Source organism: Salmo trutta, chromosome 35 (genome assembly GCF_901001165.1).
Source record: "Salmo trutta chromosome 35, fSalTru1.1, whole genome shotgun sequence".
Lineage (NCBI taxonomy): Eukaryota > Metazoa > Chordata > Actinopteri > Salmoniformes > Salmonidae > Salmo > Salmo trutta.
Window position 1 is genome coordinate 27,078,408 of NC_042991.1, and position 13,842 is coordinate 27,092,249.

The 13,842-nt window shown below is 44.3% G+C and overlaps 1 protein-coding gene across 2 annotated transcripts in view; it reads right to left on the bottom strand.

Annotated features, from left to right (window-relative positions):
• The window catches only part of LOC115174962 (serine/threonine-protein kinase D3), a 77,111-nt gene that overhangs the window by 15,173 nt on the left and 48,096 nt on the right, over positions 1–13,842 (bottom strand). For both annotated transcript variants that reach the window (XM_029734039.1, XM_029734038.1), the window contains exons 3-5: positions 5,759–5,897; positions 730–861; positions 105–262 (exon numbers count right to left, since the gene is read on the bottom strand). In XM_029734039.1, the coding sequence (XP_029589899.1) occupies positions 105–262; positions 730–861; positions 5,759–5,897 (429 nt within the window). The remainder of the gene's footprint in view (positions 1–104; positions 263–729; positions 862–5,758; positions 5,898–13,842) is intronic.

Below are 13,842 nucleotides of genomic sequence, written 5' to 3' on the forward strand. Positions count from 1 at the left end.
ACACCCTACTCACTACATAGTGCACTGCTTTTGACCAGAGCCCTATGGGCACTAAATAGGGAACAGAGTCCTATTTGGGACAAGGACAGAGAGTGTCCCCCTACCTCTTCCTGGGAAACAGGGACATGTTCGATGGGGGCTGGGCGGGGGACGGACAGCACGGCTCCAGGCAGGGACACGTTGGACAGCCGTCTCTTTCTCACCCCGCTGCAGTTGTTAGGGATCTTAAAGGCGCAGCGCTTGTGGTAGTTCAGTCCACATCCTATAGAGGAGGCACAGTACTTAGAAACCATACATGCATGTCTCCCTCTCCCTCTCTCTCTCTCTCTCTCTCACTCTCTCCCTCACTCTCACTCTCTCCCTCTCTCTCGCTCTCTCTCGCTCTCTCTCACTCTCTCTCTCTCTCTCTCTCCCTCCCCCTCTCGCTCTCTGTCAACTGTCTCCTCAACTGTCTCCTCTGACAATCATCCCGCTCCACAAAGCACTATGAGAGCTCATCCACTGCTTGGCATCACTACAATGAGAAGCACTCAAAGGCTGTTCTGATCAGGACTTGAAAGCAGGGAGCTACACCGTCAATCAAGATATCCTTCTGTACAGTTCCCCAGGCTTTGATTTTGGCCTATGTGAGCCAGGAGTTTGATTTGAGGTGAAGCCTAGGTCAAGAGTGACGTGACTGGGATCAGTAGCTCTGGGCTGAGGGGGTACTGGGGCAGGGTCCAAACATACCTTCACATTTAAGTCCCTGTCGGACCAGGCCCCACAGCATCTCCCCACAGTCATCACAGAAGGCCGGGGCCTTGTAGGAGTGCACATACAAGGCATGGGGCCGGATCTGGAAGTCCTCGACAGTGGCTAGAGCTGAGACACACACACACACACACACTGGGTTAGTGTACTGCAAGAAAAACAACATTAACAAAGAGGTGAGACAAGCATGGACATGAATACCAGAGGAAATGGATTGTGATGAGTCATGATCAAACCATTAGAATGTTTGAAATGAAGTGGGCCAATCCTTTAGCAGAAAGCCAGTAGAAATCGCCCCAATCCTACAAGACTGTCATGATGTTATTATTTTTCAACTGTCATTCTGATTCAGAGTGGTGTTAATGCCTTTCAGATGCATGTCAAGTACAAAACAGACCCCGCTGATGAACGGGTAGCCGTCCTATCGCCTCCGACCACAAAACATCTCCCCCGTCATTTTCTGTTACTTTCCTGACGATTCTAACAACATATTGAATCACCATTTATCGACATCCAGGATGTAACCTACAACTGCCCGGCCGGCTCATTATGGTTGACTTGAACATTGTGCCTTTGTGGTTGTGTTACTATTCAGACACATGAGTGGGTCAAAAGTTTACATACACTAAGTTGACTGTGCCTTTAAACAGCTTGGAAAATTCCAGAAAATGATGTCATGGTTTTAGAAGCTTCTAATAGGCTAATTGAGATAATTTGAGTCAATTGGAGGTGTACCTGTGGATGTATTTCAAGGCCTACCTTCAAACTCAGTACCTCCTTTGCTTGACATCATGGGAAAATCAAAATAAATCAGCCAAGACCTCAGAAAAAAAATTGTAGACCTACACAAGTCTGGTTCATCCTTGGGAGCAATTTCCAAACACCTGAAGGTACCACGTTCATCTGTACAAACAATAGTACGCAAGTATAAATACCATGGGACCACGCAGCCGTCATACCGCTCAGGAAGGAGACGCGTCCTGTCTCCTAGAGATGAACGTACTTTGGTGCGAAAAGTGCAAATCAATCCCAGAACAACAGCAAAGGACCTTGTGAAGATGCTGGAGGAAACAGGTACAAAAGTATCTATATCCACAGTAAAACAAGTCCTATATAAACATAACCTGAAAGGCCGCTCAGCAAGGAAGAAGCCACTGCTCCAAACCGCCATAAAAAAGCCAGACTACGGTTTGCAACTGCATATGGGGACAAAGATCGTACTTTTTGAAGAAATGTTCTCTGGTCTGATGAAACAAAAATAGAACTGTTTGGCCATAGTGACCATCATTATGTTTGGAGGAAAAAGGGGGAACACCATCCCAACCGTGAAGCATGGGGGTGGCAGCATCATGTTGTGCGGGTGCTTTGCTGCAGGAGGGACTGGTGCACTTCACAAAATAGATGGCATCATGAGGGAGGAACATTATGTGGATATATTGAAGAAACATCTCAAACATCAGTCAGGAAGTTAAAACTTGGTTGCAAATGGGTCTTCCAAATGGACAATGACCCCAAGCATACTTCCAAAGTTGTGGCAAAATGGCTTAAGGACAACAAAGTCAAGGTATTGGAGTGGCCATCACAAAGCCCTGACCTCAATCCTATAGAAATTTTATGGGCAGAACTGAAAAAGCGTGTGCAAGAAAGGAGGCCTACAAACCTGACTCAGTTTCACCAGCTCTGTCAGAAGGAATAGGTCAGAATTCACCCAACTTATTGTGGGAAGCTTGTGGAAGGCTACCCGAAACGTTTGACTCAAGTTAAACAATTTAAAGGCAATGCTACCAAATACTTATTGAGTGTATGTAAACTTCTGACCTACTGGGAATGTGATGAAAGAAATAAAAGCTGAAATAAATCATTCTCTACTATTATTCTGACATTTCACATTCTTAAAATAAAGTGGTGATCCTAACTGACCTAAGACAGGGTATTTTACTAGGATTAAATGTCAGGAATTGTGAAGAACTGCCAGTATTTGGCTAAGGTGTATGCAAACTTCCGACTTCAACTGTAGTATGGGCCCTGGTCAAAAGTAGTGCACTATATAGAGAATAGGGTGCCATTTGGGACGTAGACATAGTTAATTGGGGTATTCATGAGTCACTTTAATGTAGTTACATTGAGAACTGTTGAGTGACATGCCTGTTCTCTCCCTGTTGGACATTTCTCTGAGGGCACAAATTGGCTTCTTTCTCTCTGAAGTCTAGCCACCTTTGCTCTTTGCTCAGTCCAACCCTTAATTTCACGTCCGTTTTCAAAGAAAATAGATTTACTGTTCATAAACCCCTCTCTGTCTTTTTATCAATAGGCGAACATGAAGGCCAAGTGGTTGAAATGAAAAACAGCGCCATAGCAACTGCATTCTCAGTGAGTACACAACAAACCAGACAGCGTTCTGAAAGAGCAATTATTCACTTTAGAGGAGAGATGAGAGCATTCTGCACTCAGAGAAAAACACACTGCTCTGCTATTGGTTTTCTAAATGACATACAGGTTAGGTACCTAAAATGTATTCATAAGACTATACATGATAATTATAGTCTTATCCTATCCTTAATCTAACAATTACTAGGTGGGGATAGATGTGAAAGTGCATAAGCAACATTAATCAGGTCACAATCAACGTCCTTATCAATCACGGAGAATCAGCAACTGCAGAAATATAAATTGCATGGCTTTGAAATTGGGAGTCAAGAGTAATCTGCCACGGTCTCTGAGCGACACCAGCTTAGACCTTGCAGAGCAGAGCAGAACATAACAGAGTAGAACAGGGCAGAACAGAGTAGAACACATTAGAAAAGGGTAGAACAGAGCCGAACACAACAGAGCAGAACAGCAGAGCAGAGTAGAACAGAACACATTACAACAGAACAGAATAGTGTAGAACAGAACAGAACAGGGCAGAACAGAGCAGAACAGAGCAGAGCAGAGTAGAACAGAACACATTACAACAGAACAGAATAGAGTAGAACAGAACAGGGCAGAACAGAGCAGAACAGGGCAGAATAGGGCAGAGCAGAGTAGAACAGAGCAGAACACATTACAACAGAACCGAGTAGAACAGGGCAGAAAAGAACAGGGCAGAACAGAGCAGAACAGAGCAGAATAGAACCGAGCAGAACAGGGCAGAACAGGGCAGAACAGAGCAGAACAGGGCAGAATAAGGCAAAACAGAACAGGGCAGAATAGAGCAGAACAGAGCAGATCAAATAAGGTGACAGGGAGCTGAACTCAGCAGGCCTGTCTGGGCAAAACCAGAGAGGGAAAAACATGACATTTTGGTCTTTTATCCTGAGCACACAGAGTAGCAGGCGATGGAGAAACGTAGAGAACAGTCAGACTAAAACTTAATCAACACTACATCTGCACTGACTGTGGGGCCGTGCTGCACCAAAAACAAGCACAGAGGATCAGGAAGTGGTCTGGGGTTGAGTCTTGTGTGGTTGGGCTGTGAGTTCATACATTTCGTCTTGTGTGTTGGAATTCTACATGAATACTACTCTGGGGTGTGTTGCTGTTCAGGTGTTGGTTGAGTTTCACACCTAGGATGATCAACAACAGACCACAAGGCACTGCCATTGAAAGGGAATATGCCCACCGAAAATGTTATGGGGTTATCATCGGTTGACATAGGGGATGAATACTGAAGGGGATACATCGGAGAGACATGGAGGGTGGGGGTGGGGGGTGGGGGCATATGGACAACATAGTAGCTACACAGGAGAGATCTGGAGAGATCTGAAACACTGGGGTGTTAAAGGGTAAACAAAGAGATTCCTGTACCTATAATGTGCCACATCCTAAATGTGACAGCCTGGCTCGATTCAGTCTTATGTAGCAACATTTTAAATAGTGTTTAAAAATGGTTTAAAGTAGAGACTCAGAGCTAGAAAACTGTATATAATTCACTACAGTTGAGGAACAATGGGAAAGTAATTCTGCTTTGAAAGTTAAAAGACTTGTAACATCACGTTTGAGAAAATGGCCCTTGAATGTTTTGGTACACCTACTGGAGAGCTCTTCTTTGTCTGCACCCATTCAGCATCGTTCACACCCTCTTAAGCCTTAGCCCCACCCATCTCTTTGAGGATTCACATGTGAGGCCATGTACTGAACAACCAAAAATGTCAAGACTAAAGGCTGGTTTATACAACGCTTGCGTTCATAAATTAAATCTGGAGTGCCAGAGTGCGCTCAGAGCGTTGTCAGATTGACCGGTTCATAAACTCAGAGCGTTTCCATCTCAGAGCGTTCAGAGTGCACACTGGACACTCTGGCCAAGGAGTAGGGTTGATCCGAGCATTCTGACCTAACAACAGCAATCAAGCACCCAAGCTAACTGGCTAACGTTGGGTAGCTTGCTAGCTATGTCCAGACACAAATGAGACCACTCTGACCATTTTACTCACCGTAGCAGAGCTGGTTAGGCTGTTTTCATGTTATCCAGAAAGTAGGTGACTGTAACTGTGCTGCTGGCAACAATTTAATTACGCTTTTTTTGCCAACGTTTACTGACACTGGCTATATTCAACAGGTGTTGAGCGTTCGTAAATTAATTCTGTTATTATGGCACAATCAGAAGAGAGTGCTCTGAAAGAGTAGATAGCCAGAGCGAATTTATCATCTCCGTCTATCAACAGTTCATCATGAACATTCTATTTAAGTGGATACGTGCATAGTGGAGTCTTTTGTTTAGACGTGTAGCTAGCTAGCTAAACAACGAACCATAATCCCAACTCATAATGTTACGACCCTGCATTAATCTGCTTCATCTCTTGATATCAACCTCATCTCTCAATATCAACCTCATCTCTCAATATCAACCTCATCTCTCAATATCAACCTCATCTCTCAATATCAACCTCATCTCTCAATATCAACCTCATCTCTCAATATCAACCTCATCTCTCGATATCAACCTCATCTCTCGATATCAACCTCATCTCTCGATATCAACCTCATCTCTTGTGACATGGAGTATCTCCAACCCTTTTCCAGGTCTCACCGGAGAGGACCACCTCAATCAGGTCTCCCTCATGGATGTCCTCCGCTGACGTCAGTCTCTGCAGGATGTTCTCTGAGGTCAGATCATGGCGGAACAGAAGGATCTTGTCGTACATGCCAAAGAATCCACACTCTGGGAACTGGGAGGAGGATGAGAAGTATTACAGGTATGTTTAGTTTACACAATATGTCACAGTGCAGTGCTTCCAATAACTGATAGTATGTATAACTCAGGCCTGGGATTCTCAATTAAAAGTTATTTTTAGTTCAGGAATCGGTTAAGGCATATAGAGCAATGTTTTTTTCTGAGAAGGGATTGTGGATGGGGCCCTTGTAGACTTACACTACAAGCAGGAAATGAGTGAAGCGCAGTTTGCATCGAGTGTGTGTGCAGCAACCAGCACAGCACAGAGCGAGTGACAGCAGGAAATTGAACCCACAGGCTCCGGACTGGTAGCTGCACAGCTCTCGTTAGGAGCTGCAGAGATGAATCTCCTCTAGTCATGAATTATGATGAGGTCCTGTCATTGACACCTTGCTGCCTTTAGCTGTCTGTCCTGCTACAGATACAGTACAGCCCAAACAATATGACACCCAATTGACAAGACCATAACAATGTGCCATATTGACTGATTGACTGACATACTAAAATACACCACACCACAAGCCAACCAGCCCAGTTCAACCCAACAGCATACAGACGCCCCCCAGAAGCAATAACCCACCACTTGACACACTGAACTACTAAAAGACACGGTGACCCCGAATAACACATCACCATAAAATATGCATATGCAGTCATCAGTCAAGCAGTAGCCCATGAAGACAAAACCACACAGTCCTGTGTATGTCAAGAGACAATACTTTGTGTCTATAGAGGTCAACTGCTTGTTGAACTCAGCTAATAGTAAAAAGGCAGTGTCATTTATATTACAGTCAAAACTTTATCGACACATCGGCAACGGACAGCCATCCACCCAGGGGACAGGACACTGTATCTGTAGGAGTTAGAATCAGAACGTTAATCTGACTCCGAAATCCGTAATAGAGATAATGTTCATGCAAATCAGACTAAACTGAGCAAGACAAACAAGGAAGTGAGATGTCCTCTGTCTATCCTATCAGAATGAAGTATTTAGGTCTCCTATTGGATGGAGCCTGCATGGAATAATGTAAATGTGATGTGCCACAGGGTGGATGACTGTTTATGGTTGATCCCTCAACGTGATATGTCCCCAAGTATTTTATGTCAGACATAGGGTCATCTCATGTTATACTTTAAGGATAAAGTAAATCTCATCATGATTCAATATCATAAAAATGAAAAATTATGATCTTGGGGCGATAGGGAAATGGAAATGTCAGGATATATCTAATCAGCCCCATGAGTGGAGGTCTCCCACTGGGCACAGACGTCAATTGTTAGATTACCTGTTAGATACTGCTGCACTGTCGGAACTAGAAGCACAAGCATTTTGCTACACTTGCAATAACATCTGCTAGCCATGTGTATGTGACCAATAAAATGTGATTTGATTTGAATTGAATGTCTATTCCACGTTGGTTCAACGTGGAGACAAGGTTGATTCAGCTAGTGTGTACCCAGTGGGCTGCCTGGTCACATGATGCAGCATGACATTATTCTGTTTTATATTAGAGGCATAAAAAAAGCCAACTTCGTAGTACTGCAGTACTGTCTGTAATCCACATACTTGCCACAACGATAAACAATTGTTTGATTCTTCGACTCACATAAGGAATGAGCACCACAGATATATCATATAAATCAAGTGCTATTTGCATGTGAAAATGTCATGGGATACTTTTGCTACCCCATAACGTTTAAAATTTTGCCGGTGGCCTAGTCTTTGATTGGGTGAGCACATCTTACAGAGTGTGACTTTAATGGGAAAAACTCAGCAGCGATGTGAACTCATGTAAGAACAGCCGATCCCCTCTGTGTTAAACCACTATTAACCAAGCTGAACTCTGGCAGACACACAATCTCTACTCTATTATCACACTCTCATCACACCCTAAAGAGGATTTTCTGATTCTGACGACTCAGTCTGCCACACTAGTAAAACGTTAAACATGATCAGATCACTGAGGAGACTGAGAGAGAGAGGTCTGGGTCATATCTGAACCCTCATCCTCATCCTCCACCCCGTCCCTGCTTGGCTCACTACCCAGGAACCACAGCAGAGCAGCACAGCAGAGCAGACTGAGCATCAGCGGTGGCCTGGTTCCGTTACAGGATGCCTTTGGTACATAAGTCCATCTAAACAGCTGAGCCCCACCTCCCTGTCCTGTCGTACTACCTCTAATCTCTACAGTACTCATATGCCATTATCTGAGACCATTGACTCAGTAAGTCTCTATCGAGGGTAAATAATCCGACTCTGACGTGAACCACACACCAACATCAGACTAGGATGGATGCCTGCCCACATGTACATACCTCTAGGGGTGGAAGGTAGCCTAGTGGTTAGAGCGTTGGACAAGTAACCGAAAGGTTGGAAGATCAAATCCCTGAGCTGACAAGGTACAAAAATTATGTCGTTCTGCCCCTGAACAAGGCAGTTAATCCACTGTTCCTAGGCCGTCATTGAAAATAAGAATTTGTTCTTAACTGACTTGCCTAGTTAAATAAAGGCCAAAAAAGTCAAAAAAATACCTCGTAACCCTGCACTTTGACCTGCTACTCCCTGTATGTACTCTAGCTTCATTTGTGTGTTTTATTTATCTTGTGTTTTTCTTTTCTTATTTGAACTCTGCATCGTTGGGAAGGCTTGTAAGTAAGCATTTCACTGTAGTCTACACTTGTTGTATTTGGCACCTGTGACAAATCAAATTTGATTTCAATGAGATCAGGCCATATCAGTTCATCCGGAGCAGAGTCCTCCTCTCTCACAGACACTGGCTCATGTTGCATCTTTGTCAGGATGATTACCAGACTGCAAAGCCAAGGCTGTGTGATGATTAACTTTAAGATGAGTGTGTGAGGGGCCAGGGGGATCTATTTTCTGCTATGTGTGCATATCGCACAGAAGATACTGCAAATGCAGAACCAGCTGAAGTTGCAACAGACCAGGAAATAGGTGTGCTGTTGCACTGTATGGACATATTTGACTGTTAAACAAAACCCGAGCCTCAACACGAAATCAAGCTATCAACTGACGCACAACAAGACCTTGAGTTAAATTGGGGTCTGAATACTTTCCGAATGCACTGTATATAGGACTAACCTACCATTTTGCTTTGAGCCAGGTAATTACATTCTGTTAGGTTTTGAGGCAGATCAAATCGAATCTATGTACTCGTACAAAACATGGCCACATTCAAAGGGACCCCCCACCAACGCACAGAGACTGCATCCCAGATGGCACCCTATTCTCTACATATTGCACTACTTTTGACCAGAGCACTATGGGCCCTGGTTAAAGGTAGTGCACTACATAGGGAATAGGGTGTCATTTGGATTTACCTGTGAGCATTAACAGCGTTAGCATTAGGCTAGTATCATCTGTCTAGGGCTCCTGAGTGGTGCAGCGGTCTAAGGCACTGCATCTCAATTCTATGGGCGTCAATACAGACCCTGGTTCGATTCTAGGCTGTATCACAACTGGCCGTGATTGGGAGTCCCATAGGGTGGCGCACAATTAGCCCAGCGTCGTCCGGGTTAGGGTTTGGCCGGGGTAGGCCGTCATTGTAAATAAGAATTTGTTCTTTAACTGACTTGCCTAGTTAAATAAAGGTTAAATATAAATAAATATTGCCAACCCTTAAGCCTCCACACAGATACTGTTCAAATGTACACAACTTTCCCTTACGAAATATTGATCAACCCCTACAAAAATGTTCATTAATTATAATCCACATAGAAATTCCCATCTCCTGTTGCTGCAGGAATATTTTCTGGTGTAGCAAACTGTCTTAAATTAAGATAATGCATTATCATCACGAAAACATATAGTGTCTTTAGCTAGCTTTTTACCAGGGCACCAAACATGACATTAACCCTTAAGAGTGCATTCCTGGCTGTGATGTCATGTGATAATCTGCTGCTGAGCGGTGTGTGTGTGTGTGTGTGTGTGTGTGTGTGTGTGAGCCAGTGCACATGTGTGTGAGTGTGTGGGTGTGGGTGTGTGTGTGTGCGTGTGTGTGTGTGTGTGTGTGTGTGTGTGTGTGAGCCAGTGTGTGTGTGTGTGTGTTTGAGCCAGTTTGTGTGTGTGAGCCAGTGTGTGTGTGTGTGTGTGAGCCAGTGTGTGTGTGTGTGAGCCAGTGTGTGTGTGTGTGAGCCAGTGTGTGTGTGTGTGTGTGTGTGAGCCAGTGCACGTGTGCATGTACTAGATGTTGTTCTCACAGAGCTTTTAAGCATTTGGAGCCTTACATTAAACAATCTACAGTCAGTGTACAAAATATTTTTCCATGATATAGACTGACCACGTTAAAGCTATGATCCCTTATTGATGTCACTTGTTAAATCTACTTCAATCAGTGTAGATGAAGGGGAGGAGACAGGTTAAATAAGGATTTTTAAGCCAATTGAGACATGGATTGCGTATGTTTGCAATTCAGAGGGTGAATGGGCAAGACAAAAGATTTAAGTGCCTTTGAACGGGATATGGTAGTAGGTGCCAAGCACACCGATTTGAGTGTGTCAAGAATTGAAACGCGGCTGGGTTGGTCCACCACCCAAAGGACATCTAGCCAACGGCAGGCCAGTGGTTGAAAACAGGTCATTGATGAAAGAGGAGAAAGGAGGCTGACAGTCCAGTACAACATTGGTGCCCAAAGACCCACAGAAGAATGCACAACTCGTCACACCTTGACACAAATGGGGTATGGCAGCCGACGTCCTTACAGAGTTCCACTTCTTTCATCAAAAACCAAGAAACTACGGTTGCAGTGGGTTAAGGACGAAAAACACTGGACACTGGAGTAGTGGAAAAACATGGACTGGTCTGATGCATTCTGGTTCCTGCTGTTTCAGGCTGATGGGAGGACTAGGGCATGGAGAACCACGAGTACATGCATCCATCATGCTGCATGTCTTCATTGCAGGCTGGTGGTGGTGTGATGGAGTGGGGTGTGTTTTCATGACACACATTGGGCCCCTTGATAAAAGTGGAGCAACGTTTGAATGCCACAGGATATCTGAACATCATTGCCAATCAGGTGCATCCCTTCATGTCAGCAGTGTATCCATCTGTGAATAGATTTTTCAGCAGGATAATGCCCCATGCCACAAGGCTAGGATTGTCCAGGAATGGTTCCACGAACATGACAGTGAATTCAGCTTACTGCAGTGGCCTGCCCAGTCACCAGATCTCAATCCAATTGAGCATCTGTGGGATGAGATGGAACAACCTATTCCGAGTCGAGATCCACTACCAGCCAACTTGACACGGCTTTGGGAAGCATTGGACTCAACATGGGCCAGCATCCCAGTGGAACGCTTTCTAACAGCATCCTATGCCCCGACGAATTGAGGCTGTTCTGAGGGCAAAAGGGGGTGCAACTCAATATTAGGAAGCTGTTCCTAATGTTTTTTTGCACACAGTGTATATAACCCATGCTGTTAGCATCAGGAATCAGGCAGAATACCATTACAGCTGGAGTTTAACAGCCAGCTATGCATTCCCATCTGTATCACCATCAGTTACCCTCATCTAGTCTATATACCATACATACAGCCCACAGCACATTGTTGCATTCATTCCCTTTTAATGACCTGTCTCCATCAGATATCATCAACTTTGCAATAGAGGCCTGATCCTGGTGGATAGCATAAAGAACTCTTGAATTCTCTCGATCACGCAACTCTGACTTAAGCATAAATCATGTCAATAGTATATTTGTGAGAGAAATCGAGTCACGCATGCAGACCTCAAGATCTCATGGATTCAGCCCTATATGACAGAACAAGCTATTAATATATATATATAAAAAACTCCCAATTGTCTAGGTAGAGAAAATGGTGTTTTTGCCATGCATACCATAGCCTGAGTATATGGTTGCCAAGTTACAAACCGCTTGTTCCTGCGCAGAGGAAGTGCTGTCGTTTGTAGAAGGTACATAGCTCTGAGTCTTCACAGCCCAACAACTGAGAGATAAAAGTGTATTTTGTGGCTCTTTGTGGAACAGAGGTAGAGTGCATTCCATGTGTGCATTCCATTCTTCTGCTCTGAAATGGGGCCATGAACAAGGCTCAGGGTATAAATTGAAGATAATAGTCTGTGATGATCTGAAAAGTTAGAAACAATCAACACACACACACACACACACAACATCACAATCATACAAAGAACAGCTATGTGAGAACGCCATCACCCAGCCCTCAGAGACACACTGTTCTCCAGACAGACAGACAGACAGACAGACAGACAGACAGACAGACAGACAGACAGACAGACAGAGACAGACAGACAGACAGACAGACAGACAGACAGACAGACAGACAGACAGACAGACAGACAGAGTTTACCTAATCATTTAGAGACAGCTGGACATGTGGAGAATATGTAAACACACTCTGACTGCTGCAGAGTCTGACTGTATCTCCGTCCCAAATGGCATCCTATTCCCTGTTTAGTGCGCTACTTTTGATCAGGGCCCATAAGGCTCGGGTCAAATATAGTGCACTGTGTATGGAATAAGGTGCCATTTGGGACGCGTACTGTGTGTATGTGTAACGTCCTGACCAGTAAAAGGGTCATTTGTTATTGTAGTATGGTCAGGGCGTGGCAGGGGGTGTTTGTTTTGTGTGTTTTGGATTTTTTTTGGTTCTATGGGATTTTGGTTCTAGTTTTCTATTTCTATGTTTCTTTTTCTATGTGTGGCCAGGTATGGCTTCCAATCAGAGGCAGGTGTCTTTCGTTGTCTCTGATTGGAAGCCATACTTAGGCAGCCTGTTTTTTTTCCTGTGTTTTTGTGGGTGGTTGTTTTCTGTGTAGCCTGTGTGCCTTATGGAACTGTTTCGTCGTCTGTTTATTTTGTTTTGAGTGTTCTTTTCTAAATAAAGAAGAAAGATGAGCACTATACCCGCTGCATTTTGGTCACCGTTCATCGACGCACGTGACAGTATGTAGGAGTCTGAGAGGTAGCATTGAGAAAATGCAGTGCTCAACAAAAATACCAGACACATATCATGTTTTAATAACATGCTGTTGATAAATTCAGACTGCATGGTGGACTAAATGTGTATAAAGAGAGTCCGTATGAGACCAGTGATTTGACTATGTGTTTTAGTAATGCATGACCTCTTCCTCTAATGCATGACCTCTTCCTGTGCCCCTCTTGCCCCCTTAATAAGGGATGGGATTGTGTTTGTGTGTGTGTGTTTACACGCACATTTGTGTGAGTATGTGTGTGTGCAAGTGTGTGTGACTGCAGAACCTTTGCTATTCCTATGTCATTTATTTACAATGGGTTAAATTCATGTTCAAAAGAGTGATTTGAGGCTCAAAAGACACCAATAGTCAGCCATCTTCCATCTTCTTCTTCTTCTCAGATTCTGAGACATGCAGTTCTTAGCAACTACTCCAAATAGCAGTTCCCTTCTGTCACTCTTCTTTCTAAGCCATCAGTCGTCATGTTTGTTTGTGACTCAGGAAGTCACTGCTATGTCAGAGCAAGGCAAGGCAGGCAGCTGACCCCACTGAGCCATACACACACCATACACCAAGCCATACACACACCATACACCAAGCCATACACACATAATACACCAAGCCATAACACCATACACCGAGCCATACACACACCATACACCGAGCCATACACACACCATACACACACCATACACCAAGCAATACACCCACCATACACCAAGCCATACACACTTCAGACTAGGGGAGGAGAAGGGGTACACACAGCCTCGTCACATCAGACCAGAGGAGAAGGGGTACACACAGCCTCGTCACATCAGACCAGAGGAGAAGGGGTACACACAGCCTCGTCACATCAGACCAGAGGAGAAGGGGTTCACACAGCCTCATCACTTCAGACCAGAGGAGAAGGGGTACACACAGCCTCATCACATCAGACCAGAGGAGAAGGGGTACACACAGCCTCGTCACA